Source organism: Falco punctatus, assembly GCF_963210335.1.
Source record: "Falco punctatus genome assembly, chromosome: 6".
In the NCBI taxonomy this organism is placed as follows: domain Eukaryota; kingdom Metazoa; phylum Chordata; class Aves; order Falconiformes; family Falconidae; genus Falco; species Falco punctatus.
The window spans coordinates 20,492,950-20,512,485 of NC_137585.1; the positions used below are offsets into that span (position 1 = coordinate 20,492,950).

Below are 19,536 nucleotides of genomic sequence, written 5' to 3' on the forward strand. Positions count from 1 at the left end.
CACATGAAGGCCCTACCCCCCTAAACCTTTGGTGTCTGCCACTCCTCAGTTTTGAGATCCCCCTGAAGCCACAGAATGGGAATTTCTGAGATTCCTGGCTCTGCAACAGCTCTGTAACTGTTCAAATATTTCCATCAGCAACTGCAGGGCACTCAAAGGAGTGTCATTATGAAGTTACAGGTCATGGAAATGCAATCCCTCCAAAAACCAAGACCCTGGTTTTACAACTTGCCAGAAGTTCAGGCAGGGCTTTTTGTGAACCTTGTAAAAAGGCTGAATCTGGTATTTTTGTGAAAAAATAAGTCCGGTAAGTAAAACTATTTTGTCAAAAAGTTTTGTGGGCTCTTCATGGATCTGTCTGGATTAGTTTGAAGCTGTTATCTCAGTATTAGCTTAAAAATATACATTTTACCATACAAAGACGCTTATCACATTGCTTTTAAGTTTTCAATAAGCAGTTACTACAACCCCCCCTTTTCTTCAAATTTATAGTCATTGTAGGTAAGTAATATCTGAAAAATCAAATCAAATGAAGAATACAATTTCTAACACCACTTAAACACCTCACCAGCAGGTGGCAGACAAATCCTTGAAACAAACCAGCCAGGATCAGTCCCCTTCCATAGCATCAAGTTGGAGAATTTTTCAAAGTAAACCAGCTCCAGTAGGGGGATAAAAAGTGTGAACTGAATGCAACAGTTATTAGACACCAGGTGCTTCCAACAACCTCCTCCTTCAGAAAGACAAACAGTCTGACATTTTCTTCATAATAATATCCACAAATCATGTTACGTGGAATGTAAGTGAACAGAATTTTTAAAAAAGACAAAAAAAACCCCACACACAACCCAACCACCCTGAAAAATCTTCTAGTCCCTTTTTAAGCATTGAAAAGGGGTCATGGATGGGTAACGAAGATCCCCAGAGGTGCATTTATGGGAAAGCCCACAAGATACCAGTACACCTCATCCATTTCATTGTTTCATCCAGGATTCATGTAATACTTCTATAAACCTACAAACAGAACTACAGAAACTATCTTATAGGTGGCTAAAAAGCCAGCTCACTAGATGGATGATTCTGCTTAGAGCCTGAACTAGAAAGCCGAACATGAAGCCGAACGTCCAACCATACCAAAAAACCTTTGCTAAATACAACCAGTTACAGCTGCCTCAGTGACACAATTACATAATAAAGTCATGCAAATTAGTGTTTTATTCAAGTCTCTTACTCACTCAAGATAAAAGTGTAATGTCCTAACATATTACTTCTGGAGAAGGGACAGGACATAAAGTCATAAGATAATGAGCATTATATGTTAAGTTTTGGTATTAGCTCTCCAAGAGCTGCAATATATAGTGTTGAAACCGGGCAGATTGCTTCTGTTTTATGTGGAGATAGTTTACACAACGTATTGCAGGCATCAAAGGTGATCTTTGGAGGTTCAGGAGGGGAAGGTAGTTAAGTACAGTGTTGAAATAACTCTACTGGAGGATGGTTGAAACATTAAAATTGTGAGACCAATGGAAACTGCATCGTTTGACCAGGGTTTAGACTTAAATATACATGATTATATATGCACCTCAATTAAAAAAATACTAGATGCAATTATATTGAAGGTATACTTGCCATCAGTACTACAGACAGAGCTGTTCTGGTAAGACTTCGCACTCTCAAATCAACAAGTCTTACATCTTCCCTATTATACGTTCTATAGATGTTTTACCTCTAGTGAGACTCCATTCATAAAAATAATCAAGATACAACTTCACCTGAGTTCACCTGCAGTAACACGTACACTAACAATTTAAAGAAAATTAATTCCAAGTATAAGCACTTCAAGATATACCAACAGCTTCAGGATGTTGACAAGTTAGCATATCTAGCCTCAAATTGTTTATTAAAAAGAACTTACTACATTCTTCAGGAGAGACATTCAATTAAAAACACAGAATACCAAATGAAGTGAACTATGCAAAAGACAACAGCTGAATGCCTAATACTGGCAGGCTGAAGGCCCAAACTTAGTTGCCACTAGCTGCAAAACTGATACTTTAAAACAAAACTTGCTACTGTCATCAGAGTAAAATACTAGCAACTAATAAAGAGGGAGAAAACAAAAATTAAACACCAACCCCTCCTCGTTGACCATCCACATGTATGGAGCGAATGTGATCTGCCAAATCCGGGCTGGAGCTGAAGCAAGCATGGCAGTGGTCCCAACAACAGTTATAAGCAATGCTTTTTGCAGAGGAGGCAGGAACTCCTTGTCCATTCATCATAACTGGAGTTGAACGCCCACTGGAAATTGTGCTGTCTACATCCATAATAGTGCTGCTTATGCTAGGGTGGTGGGGAGAGAGAGAGAGAAAGTTTGTAGTTGTTGCACGTTAACAGAACAAATAAGAATCATAGCTCTTTGGGGTTTTGTTTCAGATATATTTAGATAGATTGAAAAGAAAAATCTTACACAAACTTACAATTTATTGTGGTTCATCACTTTAACTATAATAAATATACAGCCAGAAAATACCTACTATTACTCGACCCTATATCTTCTTCTGGACACTGGTACAAAATTGAGGGATGGAAAATTCTCCCATTCACTGATTTGTCAGAAAATTAACTCTCATGTGATTACCAAAGTCATTGTTAAGCTACATTAAACAGCCATTCATTATTTTTATTTCCCAGGAGGAAAGAAAAGGGAAAAGAAAAAAAAAAGAAAAAAGGAAAAGAAAAGCCAGGTCAAACTGGAGATGTATTTAGCTCAGCATTCACTGCTAACACTAGATCCTTAAAAAAGAATACAGCACTGAAGTTTTACAGAAGGCTTAAAAGGTACACTTGGACACATGGATGGTGTCCACCACATGCTTTTTCTAAACTAATGCTTTTCGTTCTGTTGTTTTAAAACTTTCCAGAGAAGCCAGACACCACAGTGGGAATACCCGGCCAGCAGGGGTCATTTTCATCAGCCGTTCTGCTCTGCATCTTGGCAGGTACAAACCCAAGTATCAAACTGACCCAGAACAAAATTGCAGCGTGCTCTTTCCATACACAAACCAAAATACAGAGACACATGGATGTTCTACCTGGGAAAACTTTAAATAGCTACTGATATACTTTTAACTTGTGAACCTGTTCACTGCCTTTTAGGACCTTTATGTTTTTGCCTTCCACAAAGCCACAGCATTACAGAACAACTCATCTTTGGAAGGACCTCAAAAGATCAGGTGGTGAAAATCTCCTGCTCAAACAGGAGCAAGTGAACTCAGATTGCTTGTGGTCTTGACCAGCTGAGTTGTTAAAGGGTGTTTTCAAAGCCTGGAACTTCTGCTACCTTTCTGAACAATCTCCCCAATGTATGATTAATCTCATTGTGGGGGAGGGGGGAAACTTCCCAACATCTCATCAGAATTTCCAGTGTTGCAATTTCATCTGTTGTCTCTCATCCTCAGCAGCTGGTTGAGATGACTCTGGCTCCCCTTCTGCCAAGCCTCCCTATCAGGTCACTGAAAACAGCAATAACCGTGCCCCTCTTATCCTAACAGTGAAGAAACCCAAACTCTCAGCCTCTCCATGTATAATATTTGCTTCAGCCTTCTAACCATCCTAGAGACCCTCCACCGCATCCTCTCCAGTATGTGAGCATCTGGGATGAGTTCCAAACTAGTCACAGTAATCCAGACATAGTCTTAAAGGCACCAAGTAGAGATGAACAATGATTTCTGTTGACTGTACAGACAAGCTTTAGCTAATACAGGCCAATATGCAGCAGTAATTTTTATGCACGTCTCTACATATTCTTCTAAGCAAAGTGCAAGGGAAAAAAAAATCACCTGATGACATTAAAGAAAAAATATTAATTTCCCATTCAGTTCTACATATTATTTACTTTTATCATATCCCTCTTATCCCCCACCACTTGCACACAATTTCTATGCTAAAGCATTCTGTTTTTAAAGGTATAGATACTGTTCCGTATTTTTTACTATCACCATATACATATCCCTCATTGTTTTATTGCACATTCTGCGATGGATGAAACAAAAACTACATCATTATTCAAATTTTTAAGATATTATTAGCTTTTTTGGGTTTTTTGCTCCAAAAGCCTTTACTAACAATTTCTCACATTATCTGTATCTTTTTTCAAATCATTACTGTGCTAGCAGTTTTTCTCCTGTGATAGATTGAAAATGTCAGATTATTTGTCTTGGTTAGATCTCCTCCTCACCTACCCACCATGTGGATTCTACTGCATTTATCAATGAAAAGTGTCTTGCCTTAGTCAGAATAACAGATTCCTGATAGCAATGCTTTCTAATTAAGCTTCAGTTTTAACTACCTGGGGTAATTTGGTTTCATAGGCAAACTATGATCTGAGAGATACCAGCAAGGTAACATTTATGAGAATGCTAACTACCATGTCCCAAGCACAGACCCCTTCAATGTCTTCTTCCAACCCATTAGTCTCCTCCTATTACTGAAATTGACCTACTACTCTTATACTTTTGCTTTCCAAGTTAAAAAGAAAGTTTTAGAGACCTTTTCAAGAGTAAAATACATACTTCCTAAATGCTATACAAATACCACATGCCTTTTTTAACTCTCCTGCCCAATTTCAAAAAAAGATCTAACAATTCACAAATCATGACTTCTATGCGTGAAAGTCATACAGGCTCTTTGCTGCTACACAGCATTTTTCCATGTGCCCACTATTTTGATTTTCTTGCCTTTTCTATACCCTGAATAAACACAGCTTGCCATGATTCCCCCCCACCTCCTCCTTCCCCCTAAGCAGTCTTGATTACTTTCATGACATACAAGCTCACAATCTGCAACTAGCAAATACAAAAAAGGTGGGCAACAGAGGGCTAGATAGTTTTGAATCTTCCATATTGCTGCCTTTCCCAAAGAGCTGCTTTTCTATTCACCAGAACTTTTTTAAAAAATAATACACAACTAGCATTGAGCTGTAGCTACCAGTCCCAACCACATTAACAGCCACTAACTACAGCTACTGGTAATAGTAATTTCAGATCCCTCCAAGAAATTGTCAGAAGCTTTTAAATCCAAAATATGTTGCAAGCAACTCAATTTTTGCACCATGCCAGGCCCACAATAGATCCAACTAGGACTAACATCCCTCCTTCTTCAGCTGATGCCTAAGCCAAAAATTATCCCCAAAAGCAAAATCTGTAGAACTGTGTTATGAAAGCAAAGTTTACCAATAGGACAGGAAAAATTGAATAATTAATTATATGTTACCCCCCAACTGAATCTGAGTTATCCAACTACAGTTTTCTTAGAATCAGTACTTAGAAGTAGGTCTGAATGTGTGCAAAATGGCATATAGCCTGACCACTTCTGTTGCATACAATAATGTTACACAGATCAGTGGTTCCAACAGGAAGCTGCTTAACCAAGGATGGCAAAGCACTGCAGATACAGCACTCCTGCAACAGCTGCCTCAGATCATTTCATGTGGATACATAACCCTAACTTTCTCACAGCTGAAAGGTGCTGAAGTACAGTACTTTGCAAATACTTTAACCAGGAGCTCAGACTTCCAAAGCTATTTACCAGTATTAGTACCATTCTCAAAACCCCCACAAATACGCATATGCAAACTTCTGGCTCAGAAGTATGCATGGTGCTGGTGACCTCAAGGACAGACTATGAAGTGGTATTTTGCACAGTTCTTTCAAGGGTTCCCTGGTTTTACAGCCTGGTCTTATGCAGGAAAGTAATGAGAAAACATAACCCTGAACGATTTCTGTGAAGGAATCTGGGGGAAGGAGAGTGGGGAGAAGGACACAAGCAGGTGTGTGTGGTTTCTCTGGGTCACAGACATGCTATCTGGTTAATTTCTCTAAGCAGAGATAAAAAAACCCTCAAACTGATGAACTTGTAGCCTAAGAGTCTATTTCATATTGCAAATGCAATTCAACAGACCTTGACCACCCCACCATACAAAATCACAGGTCTCTAATTCTACAGCCCAAGGAATACAAATACTTAGGCATTATGAATATATATATATGTGCGCTATCCTACCTGTAGAAGAAAAATATATAAAAGTCAACTAATAATAGTGATCCAGCAAAAGATATTCTGATCAGTAGGGTTATTAGTGACAAAAGAAACCAATAACACTTCAAAAGCTGATTTAGTTATAATAGTTTAAATGTTTGCTTCGTTTGGTTCTAACAGCCTAAGTGTTTGCTAAGGGCTAACAGATCAGAGTTGCGTACACTATACCAAAATCTAGTATCAGAGGAACTGGAATAAAAAAAGATTGCCCATAGCACTTAAATCACATAGAAGCATATAGAATTTATTCTAAACTGAGTTTGAACATAGTCTAAAAATGAAGGAAAAAAAGTAACTAAAATCCAGTTGAATGATAACAGATCAGAATTTTATTTAAGAGGGAATGCCTGCCTTTCTTCTAGTTTGAAGAATGTTGTGTAAGTCATTAAGTAGTACAGACAAATATTGCTGTAACAGGACTTACTACAGAAACTAAACAGCTCATAAAACAAAATGGCCAGGAGTCACACAAAAGATCACAGTTTTCTGATGGTTCTCTTGATAGGCTCCACCAAAATGCAAGAAACCTGCTGCCCCGACACACTCCTCTAAAAATTAACCCATTAAACAAAAACGTAAATATTTTTATTTTTTTTTACTTTCTCTTCTGCACCTCTCGAACCAACATTATTTAAGGTGATCAGGCACCTCACAGTACTGAGAACCTAGAATTAGTTTGCATCTTTCTCACTTAGTGAGTTCTGGGTGACCCAGGAAAGAGGTAAAGGCTGTGAAAAGGATCTGTGAAAGACCAGCAACATCTTTCTTCTCTGTAGTAGTGCCTTGTACGGCTCAAGCTTGTGTACGTTTTCTCTAGTCTTCCCCATACTGAGAAAATCTGAAGAAGATTTTCAGGGAAAAGTTTGTAGTATATATATATAGCATCAGAGAAGAAACCAACTTGGGAGGTCTCTTGCCCCCAACTTGCCATTTCAAGATAAAGCAGAAAGATGATAGTAAGCTTTATAGTCAGAGTTGTGGCTGCTGCTAAGTCTGCGAAGACTTAACTGCAACACTGTTTTGGTTAGACCTGCTAGTTCATCCACTTACTTGTTTCTTGGGATTTCAGAAAGGGTGCGAGGGCAGAACACACAAGTGGGCAAGATGTGTGCACACACTCCACCATCTTACCTAGTCCACTTGAGTCTTTTCCTGACCAAAATAGTGGAAGCCCAAAACAGGCTAGGTGACCAAAATAGCATCTGTATATCTTTCAATCTGTGAATGGGTCTTTTCAACCCAATCTGACTTTCTATCTGCTTGGGATAATCCAAGACAGTGAAAAAGTTCCTTAACAAAGGGAAGGTAGTAATGGAAAATACATCTTTCTGCTTTCTCATCTGGAATCCAGAAAGCCTCTAAGTAGGAAAGTAACGTGTATTAAAGAGGAGAAAACAGAACAAAGTAAGGAAGATACAGATATTCTGACAAACTACTGGTAATAAAACAAAGAGATCGAAACAAATATTTAGCCAAGTAAGTTAAAGCAAGTTTTTCTGGCTTTTTCCAAGCCCTTTTTCCCCAGCTGGGAGATCTGTTTAAGTCCTGACTGCCACTATCAAAGCAGAATGACACGAGCAGAGAACTTAAGTGCTTGTGGCATTCCCCTATTGCTAGTGACAGACAGGTCTGGGTTTGCTCCCAAGCTGTAAGCAGGCTCCAGCTCCATTGTAATGGATCTATAGACCATAGCCTGATGAAGAACATTAGACATTTGAGTTTCAGGAGAGTTCAACTCAGGGGTCATCCCAAACAATAGAGCATCAAAAACAGTCACTGCTGGAGAGAGCTTGCATACACAATAGCTGTTTTTAAGAAGCACCATTCAAAAGACTGACTAATTACCAAAATTTAAAACTGTTACAGCAAGCACAACATAGTCATGGAGCTCATGTTATCACAATTTCCATCCTAATCTAAGCATCAGAATCAACTTGAAGTAAAAATCACAGCTCTAGACGCAAGAACTGAATGCCTTTCTAAAATACCTTACTAAACCCACACCTTATTTTACCAAGTCTGCAAGCACTGGCAAACAGGGCCTTCCAAATGCAGAAAGGTAGAAGTAAAGACACAGAATCTTCTCAAAAGTCAGATCTCTCTCCCTCCTCCTCCATTTTTTCCCTCTACCAAGAGATCAACAGCTTTGGAATGAAAGTGACATTTAAAGTGTGTTCATTAAGCAACAACAGTAATGCAAGCTTAAATAGAGAAATCATTACCTCAAAGGCACTTCTTTCAGGTCTTATTTTCACCTGTACCTACTTTACCTGTAGCTAGAAATAACACCTCTTCGTAATCAAGATGATTAAGATTTTTTTAGCATCACTTTCATGTTAAAAGGTTAGTGCCTGCACAGTCTATATGTTCATGTGAACCAAATGTGTCTCGCTGGTTAAATCCAGTCAAAAGTGTATTTTAAAACAATCCTGAAACTGAAACAAAAAATAATAGCTAAAAACTTATAAGAAGTTGCAAGTCATTTTCACTTTTATAGAGAATAAAAAAAGTTCTTCAATCATTTTAAGTTCTGGGTTATTTTTTTGCTTTAAGGATCTGAGCAAAAGTCAGTCATTGTCAGAGTCACGTAAACAGGAATATTTTCTATAAGGAAAAAAAATTTCCAAAATGATCCCAAATTAAAATGCACATATCTGAAACTACATTTTACCATGTGCGCATTTGGGCACTAATTATTGTGTACTGTTAAATATGAATGAAAATATAACGAGCCTATTATTGAATGCATAAAAGAAAACGGTGTATCACATACCATTATTGACACACACTTGGCTCTCCAAGGAGTTCAATTTCCTCACTACTACAAGTAATCCCTTCCATTGAATTTAATTAATGAAATGCCCAAAATATTTTCTTTCTCTTTTTTTGTTAAATCTTTCAGAACAACAGACAGTAGGAGTCTAGAAGGAGTATCAACAAAAGAAAAACAGTGTAATTTTATTTTTACTTTCCATGAACCCCCATTAGCAACTGTCCACTTGAAGTAATAGTAGAGCCAGGCACTGAACACATGCACAAAAGCCCAATCAATTTCCTATTATACTTTTAACGTCTGCTAAACATACTCCCTGTAGACCTTAACTGAAGTAACCTTCCCTCAGGCAAATTCAGCCCTAACAGATGGGCCTTATACCATGCCCTTGAGGGTCAACGAGCACTACTTCAGCCTGATCAACAGGAGCTCATTTCAGAGTTACAGTACCTCCACCGAGAATGCTTAGCTTCCAGTCCCCAGATGTTCAGTAGGTAAGCAAAGGACCCAGATGATTTCAGCTAACACCAAGGGAAACAACTGTGACAGATCCTGTAATAAATAACCTCATCTTGTAAAGCATCAAATTAAAAATAAGCAGAGATTTCAGTGAACACACACTGCAGGGTCACTACAACCAACACTACTGAATAGCCACCAAGCTGCACACAACACTAATCCAAATGACAAATCTTCAGAAATGGTTTCTTCTGAAGTACACAGTGATAATCCAGCCAAAGCATCACATCCACAGATAAAAAGCATGATTAACATTCAAGAATCCAAATACTACAAACCTCACTGGAAGTAGATGAACATTTGAAGGATAAAAATAAAAAATACCCTGCTAGTTTCTTCAGCTTTTACTAGTCAGTGAAATACCCTGTCATTACTGTGTGGAGCTTCAGCAGCATTGTCCAAACCCACGAGGGAAGCTTAAGAAAGAAAACTGAACTGTAACACACAGATAAACTCAGAATATGGAAACACTGTGAATGACAGTCATTTCTTACAGCAGTTTCAAGGGTTAAAACCTAGAATCCAACACAAAAGCTTTTACCACATGGAAGACTAAATCACAACTAGGTACTAATCCTAAAAGAAAACAAACAGCAATCACAATGTTCAATTACAAACACCAAATCCAAACAGAAGAATGAAAACAGAAAGAAGAGGGGGGAGGGGGGGGGGGGTGGAGAGCCTGGGGACATACCCCAGCACCTCATTCTTTACATTTCACTAGGAAAAGTCCAGCATGAAAACAAAAACTTCCCAAGTTTTCCCATTACTCTATTCCTTTCCAAGACAAAGGGTGGAAAACTCTGGTGTGCAGCTCTGGCCAATGGACTAGTTCCACAAAAATAACAGACCACCTAACACAGTTGTTTGAGGCCACCAGATTCAAAGTGATTTACACTCACTACTTCCTAATGCAATCAATGGTCAAGCAAAAATTTTTCAGGCTTTGTGAGCATTTGATCAAATTATCAACTCTGAGCTCCCACCATTGATAGGAATCTCCTCTATCTGTCTTAGGAATTTTATATTTTTTATAAAATCTCCATCACTTCCAAACATGGGAGCTGCTGTGTCTTCTCCAAGAAGCATTTGATGACTAACTTTTAATTTTTTTACATTCCATTCAGCAATATGAACTGCAGACCAAGGCTGTTAAAACCCAACAGTTTCAATGACGCAACTGAACTCACTACAACTGATTAACAACAGAAATTGCTACATTGGCTCCTAAGTGAAAGCAGAGGTATAATTCATTCATATGCTTTTGTACTAAGATTTAACTTTTGCTGACCTTCAATGAATATTAAGCAAATTTTAATGCCAACTCCTTTATGAAGTTTCTATCAGAACATCTGTATCAGGGTACCAATATGCAATAAAATGCAGTGCTCAAGGCAACTACACACAGGTGTCCAAGCAGATTAAAATTAACATTTGCTTTATGCTCTCCAAATGATCACGACAATTTAAAAGTGATATTAAAACAGATCCTAAGAAAAACAATGAGTTCGCAAAGCATGAGCAACCACTATGAGCCGGCAACTGAGTAGAAAAGTTTAAGATTTTCATGATTTTTATTGTTCCTCTCCCTGGTTTTGGTGGATTTGGTATTTTATGATACATCTACATTGGTAACAGATATACTCCTACTACTAAACTTCAATGATTTGTCAATTTAATTCCCCAAATCAAACAGTTACATTTCACAAACAAAACAGTTTCCCTTATTTTAGTGGATGTAGTTTGATTGTGGCATAGAAATGACGTAATGCTTTAGAGCTCCTACAGTTTCTTTTTATCTAACAAGCAAGTAACGCAGAGACAACCTTCAAAGCAGACAGAAAATAACTTCAGCTACCCGTATTTCTAAGTTGTAGATTTTTTTCTATTTTCCTGAGAAAACAATTAGTCTACAATTTAAACAGAAAGTATCCAAAATAGTTTAATGACTGATAATGACCAGTTTCTGAACTCAGGAAAACCTACCACCACTAAGAAAAAAGTATGCTGATAAACCACCATCAAAACAAGAACAGAACAAAAACACATTGCAGAACACTAAATGGCTGCCAAAGAGAAAGAATTCTCATGGCAACAAGAAATTAGAATACCTGGATCAAAACAATAAGCCAGAACTACATAAAGTGAAAGCCTGCCACTGTGGTTTAAAGGCAGTACCTTCTGTTCACATCTGCTCCTGTCCACAAAGACCCCCCAATATTGGACAACAAAACTGACTCCATGGCTCTTCAGAAGCAAGGGCAGAAAAATAGAATAGGCAAAAATTGCACATATCAGCAAAGTGACTTCATAAAAGTGAGGGAGAATCAATCTAGCAAGTAAGAGATACAATACTAATAAGTTAAGAGAGAAAAAAGGAAAATAGTAGTGTTTGGTGGTATAGCATTTTCCAGAAGCACCTTCAGGTTCTTGATACCTTTAAATAAGAAAAAGCAACATTAAGGCAACTTCTAGATAAAGGAAAAAGATGTGATTTCCAGGACTGCACGATTCTACTCACTTGGAAGCTCTTATGCTCCTGAATCACTTAAGCATTTATCTTTTTTAAAAATCAAATCTATGGTTTACACAGATTAAGTTATTCTAACAAAAACTTCTCAAAGTGAACAAAACTCAAAAAGTTTTCACAAATCCATCTTAAAAACAAGTCCATAAAATTTAATAGCTATATAGTTCTATGACTACTAAAAAATCAATACAGTAGAAGATAAAAGTCAAGAGAGAGAATTTTACACAACATGGCAAGTGATAACATTACAATTTTGTTTTGAAATTCTTTTTGAAGCAGCAGCTTATTATAGGGTAAAGCTATGTCTAGCTTAGGTATAAATACCTAGAAAAGGGAGCAACACTGCAAACACTTCAGACTGATAATATACAACCAGGGGAAGATAGTAAAGCTCTTCAAGATAGAGAAATCAAAGGAACTTAAAATAACAAACATGCACAGGAAACAAAACAAGACTGAAAAAGTGTGTTATGAATCATCACCTCTCTAGAGCTGTTTCCACTCTCCTGGAACACTTAACTTTGATTATTTAAATTGTCAGCCCTAGAATATTTGGGCTCGTAATATTTACATAACACAAACCCAGGTTATCACCAGATTTGTAGCATACAGAGGAATAGGTAACACTAAAGAAACTTGGAATGACAAAATACCAGAAAAGCAGTGAGCGTAGAGCAGGTTAAACATACATGCCTTGTGATATGACAGCACAAAGACAACATATGCAAAAGGATTACACAAATCAAGAAACTGTAAGTGGTTCTGCCTTGAAGATAGAAATGAAGCTGACTCATTTCTGGGAACCACATTATCTTCAAGTTGATAATCCACTTGGAAAATTAGGGAACAGCAACAAGTGGTTCATAATTTTCAGTCTTTACTGATAAAATAGTATGTTTACTAGCACAGCGTAAGAGAAGCACAGAAGTAACACATTTGTCATTAAAGAACCACAAGAATTAATTTTTTTTTGAGCTGTGCTTGCCATCCCAAGAACCAGTCAATATAAAGTTGTCTAATCAGTACAGTTAATAGCCTTCAGGCATGGTGTCAAGGAAGTTTCACCTGCTGTAACTACTACCATCCCATTCTCCCATCCTCAGAATACCTTCCCCAACACAAAACAAGCAGAAGACAAAACCACCAAGGAAAGATGCAAAACTCCCAGAGGAGTACTAAAAAAAACCCTCCAGTTTCAGTTACCGTTACGTCAGGTTCAACTTAACAGAGAATAAAAATACATAGATAGGATAGCACTCTATAAAGTAGCAGCTTTGCCTACTCATACCTCAGTGAACAGTTGCTACTTCTAAGTATTAACGCAGGCATCAAAAGCAGAGAAACCAGCAAAGTAAAACTTCACTAATTGAGTCAATTCCTAACAGAAATGTCATAAATTAAGGTCTGATTCCTGTTCTGCTGGGGACTGAATTGTCTAATCTACAACTTGGCATGCAACTTAGCCTAAGGAACTCTACTTAAATACATGTCAAAAGTACTTTTTCATTTACAAATGGAAAAAAAAATGTTTATGTTTCTCTGTTTACTCTGTATACAATGAAAATACTTTCTTTGCACCTTTAAGATTTTTTGTGTTTGGAATCTAAGTTATGATTACAGCACAATAAAATATAATTATCAAAATAAGGACTTTACTGCAATTTTACATGGGAATTAGTCATCTGTACAAGATACATGGAACAACACCGAGATCAACAATAAGTGGAGATTCTTTATGCTATATGCTTATTTAGGTAAAGTATATTTATTAAATGATACTACCACCATATGTGTCAACAATCTTGTCTTTTCCAAGTCTCCCACCTCAAACAACTTGGGTTCATTTTACTCCCTCTGACACTACACAAGCTAATTGAATTACAGCACTCTTCTACAGTGCATCACGGTAACAGGACTTTGAAGATCATAAACTTTTTGCTTTTCTATCACTATCACGTATCTTTGCATAGACCTTACGCAACCCTCTATTAAAGAAAGTATCCATTAAACATTTGCAACTGAAGTTTATCAAAATATATTTAAGATTTTAAATTCTAGCACAGAGAAGAGAATTAGATATGGGAAAAGAAATCCCCAGTCTTTTTTTTTTCCCCTGTGCATTTTACCACAATGAAAGGAAAAAAAGTACACCAGTATCTTGAGTGAGAGGCTTCAAATGTTTCCTTGGAATCATTTGTTGTTTTTTTTTAGTTTTGCAAAATCGCAATCTGAGAATTGTAAACACTATCTTAGCACATCACAAAACCAATGATAAATAGCAAGCATAACATGGAATATTTATATTTCATTTTCTAAAGCAAATTTATTTGAACATGTTCAAATTCTAAGTATGAACAACTGTGGACAGAACTCATATAAAGCTATAAAAAGGAACCAGCTAGACAGATAGCAAAACGAAGAAATCTCTACCTCAAAGAATCTATCAAAACTACCACTTTTTCTGCAAGTCATGACAGTGTTTTTTGAATAGCAACTGGGAGAGTGGATAAAACTCACTGTTCACATGAAGGAGTTAACTAGACATTAGATTCCCACCTGCTTCAAGGATTCCCTGCAATTGCTTGGCTCCTTTATGGCAGAAAGTAATTTTTCACTTCCTTTGGGTTAAGCTCTTGTTCTTCTTCAGGATATTAGACCTATCTCATTCCCCATCATACCTAAAGTTTTCTGTATATCACATCTCCCTTTTGCCCAAAACCTCTATTCTCATCTCAAATGCTCCATCTCGCCCCTTCTAAGCCATGCCTCTACTTTCCTACCCAATAACAGGTTATTCTACAACTACCTCAACACAGTGGGTTCTAGGTGTACTTCCATACTGCTGTCTTCCACGCTAGCGCTGCATACTGCTCATTCCCCTGTTATTCTCTAACTGGACAGTGATATCCAGATATTTTCAAAAAATATGTAACTATATCAAAGCTATTGGAAAGATGTGCAGATTTGAGTAAGAGTGGTTATAGTACATTTCCACTGCAGCAGTGGAAAAAAAACCAAAACAGTTTTATCTGTGACCAGCTCCAGAAATGCACGACATCACATCTCTGTCAAATGGATGTTCAAGCTATACATAACACTTGGTTTAACTTAACTAGAAATGGACCAGGGCAGGGAGGGAATGAAATAAAATACCAAGACAGGTCTTTCCACTACTGCCTAGGAAATTCCTTGAAACAACCCACCAATCAAACCTCATATTCAGAAGTTAACAGACTTAATGAACCACAAACTTAAAACAAAACTTATATAGACCTGCGTGGATGTACAAGTCCAACATAAAAGCAATACCATTTATCTCAAACTGAATAAGATAATGTTTTTCTCAAATTCTATGAAGTATATTTACACCTTACTACAATAACTGTAACAGTTCATTATACCAGACTCTTTCATCTAGTTCACAAAAAGACCTCACGTTAACCACTCAATTATACCAACCAACAGCTTTAGCAATAAAGATACTCGCAGTATAAAATATCTGTCCCGTTTTGTCTTCCCATGAGAAGCTATTTTCTTCAGTGCCAGAAAGGCCTGGACTTAACCATTACAGAAACAAGGGGTTTATTTTGCACTTTGAAAGCAAGTAACAATAAATGCAGTCAAACCCACAGAGTTTTGGAAACTCAGGTGATCTTCTATACAGCCCAATTTGACACGTCAATATTACACACACTCAAAAAAAAAAAAAAAAAAAAAAAAAGGCTTAACCACCTTGCCGTTAGTGCTAATGAATGATTATTCATTTCCTGGATAGGAACAAGTGAGACTATGCAGCAAAGAGAGGACTGAAGCACTTTTTAATCTGGTCACATGGATACATCAAGTATACCTATTAGTACCGTATGCCTTCCTGATTATATTTCAAATTTACTATTCTGACTTCCTTCATAAACATCACTCATATTCACGTCATTGCCTAGTCAGCCTTGAAAATTTTTCATTTTTAAGAGTTTAAAAACTAGATAAAGACTATATTTAAACTTTTAAATAACTAATATTTTAAAATCAGCACACCTATTAAAAATTGAGAAGGCTTTCATTTTAAACAACATTAAAAAAACTCTCAGCCTAGATCCTGGATTTTTCACATCTAAGCCTCTTATCTTTCAACCTATTAGTTTCACACTGCCTCATTCCACTCAATAAAATGAATAAACCTGACAGTCTGAAGCACAAAAAGGTTTATTATTGAAAATTTCTGAAACTTCCATTTTCAGTACTGCTCACCTATTACACAGAAACAGAATAATAGCAAGAATAGTAACATTTCTAGAGGTATTCTACAAGTCTAAGATGGTTAAGATAGCTAAAATTTTCCTTGAGTATTATTAGGATTATTGAGTATTCCTTGAGTCAGTCTCTCCTAATAACTGATTCTGTTGGTGAGTAACAGTAAATGTGAAAAGGCTGGGGGGGGGGGGGGGGGGAAAAGGCAAAAAGCAATCCTTACAAATTACATGAAAATTGCCCACTCTGTGAAAAAGATGGACATTAATGAGTGCTGTGCCTGAGGGAAAGATTACTACATAGGTCCAATGACAACCTGTTACATTTGGCATACCAGCTAGTCAATCAGCACTTCTATAACAGTCAGCAAACCAGCTGATATCTCCAGCTAAAATGTATTTTTTCAGTGCTTCTTGCCTAGTGGGCAAGAGGAGGTAGCAAAGGATGAACTGCTAAACAGAAGGGCAAAGATGATGTAAGAACCAAAGACCAGGGGTAACTTCTAGATGAGAGTACAAAGACACAAGGCAAATTCACAAGGGTGAACAAAAAAGCCCTTCATACAGCTTTACTTCTTATATTTCTCCTAAATATCTTACTACAATTGCAATTATCTACCACTGTTCTAAGTCAAACAAAATCTGGTAATGCAACTATTTCAGATTTAAATGTACTTCCATAACAAACTTTCCAGTAAACAATTATTTCAGTAATCTAACACTAAGTGTTTGTAAGTAAATATTGTAGTTCAGCAGTAACAAATCAGCAAGTTGCAGATGCATCTTCACTGTATTCCAATCAGCTGATTTACACCCAAATCCATGCACCTGCTTAGGTCTAGTTTCAGTACCTGTGGCTCAATGCTGAACTCAATTACTCTTTTTATAGTTACCTGAACTATTATTTTTTCTTTTAAAGTCATATCAAATGTATCTCCGCATTGTAATAAGACTAGCTGCTCCAGAGAACTCTGGGGAAACACAGCCATCCTTTCAGCACATGTCTGAAGTTAGGGAAAGGCACAAGAAAATTGCCAGCATTCACATGCTGATAATAGTCTTTGTTCTAACTATAAATCTGGAGGATAACTAGCCTTGAATGCAGCCTATTATTATTGCACCAGCTGATCTAAGCTTGCTGTAAGGTTGCAGAAAAACTTCAGCACAATAGTGGGAACTTAGCACAATTCCTAGGAAAGTCTGGAATGATTACAGATCAACAAGACACCTACTAGTCATAGAGTATTACCCCTGAACTGTGAACGCCACCTGGTTATCCTAGGTAATCAGTTTGCTTTTTGCTTTCTGGGGTTTTCTTGGGGGGGGGGGGGGGGCATGATGGGTGGGGAAGATACCTTTTAACAAAGTGCAAAGCCTGTCCAAGTATGTGGAAATAGCTGGTTAAAATACACCCTAAGTTTCAGGGCATTGATATTCAACGTTGTATTTGTTTCTTGTGTTGTTACTGATACTTAGAGATTTCCTACAGTAATGCCCCAAATTTGCCCCAAATTATTTATTCCATTAGCAAATATATTCAAGTTGTTAGCAATAGAAGTTGCTGAACAGTAGTTCTATTTTGATCATATGCAAGATTTTCCCGTTCAGCTAGTTCATTTGTAGTTTATTTTGTATTTGGTATCACTAAACCAAAAATCAAGAGATAACACATTGATAATTGTAGAGAATGATAAAGATCATATACATGGAAACAGGAATTTGATTACTCACAGAACTCAGGCCTTCTCACCACACCCTCTTATTTATTCAAATTTTCTAAAGAGGAAACAAGAAAAGAAATTCCAAGCCTAGGGGCATGGTCTGAATGTTACCAAACCTGCCTACAGCAGAAGCATCTTTACCAAGTATACCCTTCTACCAGCTTCCTCTTGCTTAACACAGGGACAGTAAATTCAAGCATGTTACTTCAGTCTCTCTCCTTCCTTTTCTGTCTTCCCTCCCCAGGTAATCTTACTCTACAACACACTTTTCAGACCAGACACCAAGTTCCTTCGGACTTCAGAGACACAAGTAGTCAGCAAAGGTCATGAAATACTGCACAATTTCATACAAAACACCACTTAATAGATAGAATATAAATTCTCTAATAGTTACAGAACTTACATTTTAACACAGAGGTGATCAAATCAATGAATGATTAAATCTGTAAGGATTTTAATTTATTATCATAAACCTGTACTTCTACCTAGAAGTCTAAACTGTTCCCACCTCTTCCCTGGTATTTCACCATCCCACCTCACATACTATTTAGCTCTTCAGGACATCCCCTACTTTTTGAAACACTCTGCTTGTCTGTCTGATCATCTAAAAGGCACAAGATTATGTTGTGGCTGGCTTCCAAGCAGCAGCAATCGTTCACATCACTAGGTCAAGCAAGTAACTTGCTAGACTGCATGTAGCAAAAATAAAGCATTCTACCATGCTGCTGTGCAGGGAGTGCACACAAAATTAAATTCTCAATCACCAGGAGTAACAAATGGCACTCTTGGTAGCACTGCTCTTCTCCTACCCAGCTCAGCTTTGAAATTACAGTACAAAATTCCCTCTCAGCACCCTAAGTTTTCAGCCTGGCAGCTGAAGATAAAACTTTGCTAAGCTCGAAAACAAGATACAGCCCTTATTTAAACCACTAAATGCAAAGAGTCCCTCTTCTGCAACTGAGTCTGTATCAATGGTATTAAAAACGCGCAATGATGAGTACAGCAAGAGAACCATGAGAACAATGACGGAAAGAAAGTGGCACACTAGCTCTGGAGCACACAGGCAGGGCAAAACGACGCTGCACTTCCAGAAAACCCCTGCAGATTATTTCTGTTACTTCCTCAACCCACAAACTGACACACACTCAGATAAGATCAGGATTAGATTTTTTTTTAATATATATATATGAAAAACAATAAACTATTATTTTAAAACTCCATTATGTACCTGTTGTTTTAACAGAAGCCTACTCCCATCTTACAAGACTTCACGTAAAACCTCAGCTTTTGAAAAAACAAAACTCCAACACCCATTCCCCATTTCCATCTTGCATAAGTTTGGAAGAAAGAAAATGTGACTCCTATGAGTAGTCTCAAAAGTCAGATAGCAGCCAAAGAACTGAATTGTTTTCTCTCATCTTAAGACTTTTAGGCCAATTACATGATTTGGGGGAACTGACTCACAAGGATTTTGTTGTTTGTTTTTAACACTTGAGGCTATAGACGTAGTGATGCTCTACTTCTTAAATATGGGTATTTGTATAGCTACACAGAACTTAATCTAATATATTCAAAGTACATTTCTGGATCAAACCCACGTAATTCTTCACACTTAACAATGAAGCTAATTTAACGTACAAACAAAAT

At 37.2% G+C, this 19,536-nt stretch overlaps 1 protein-coding gene across 3 annotated transcripts in view; it reads right to left on the reverse strand.

Moving 5' to 3' along the window:
• Positions 1-19,536, reverse strand: part of AEBP2 (AE binding protein 2) — a 67,642-nt gene that overhangs the window by 30,271 nt on the left and 17,835 nt on the right. For all 3 annotated transcript variants that reach the window (XM_080391786.1, XM_080391784.1, XM_080391785.1), the window contains exon 2: positions 2,136-2,343. In XM_080391786.1, coding sequence (XP_080247912.1) covers positions 2,136-2,343 — 208 coding nt within the window. The remainder of the gene's footprint in view (positions 1-2,135; positions 2,344-19,536) is intronic.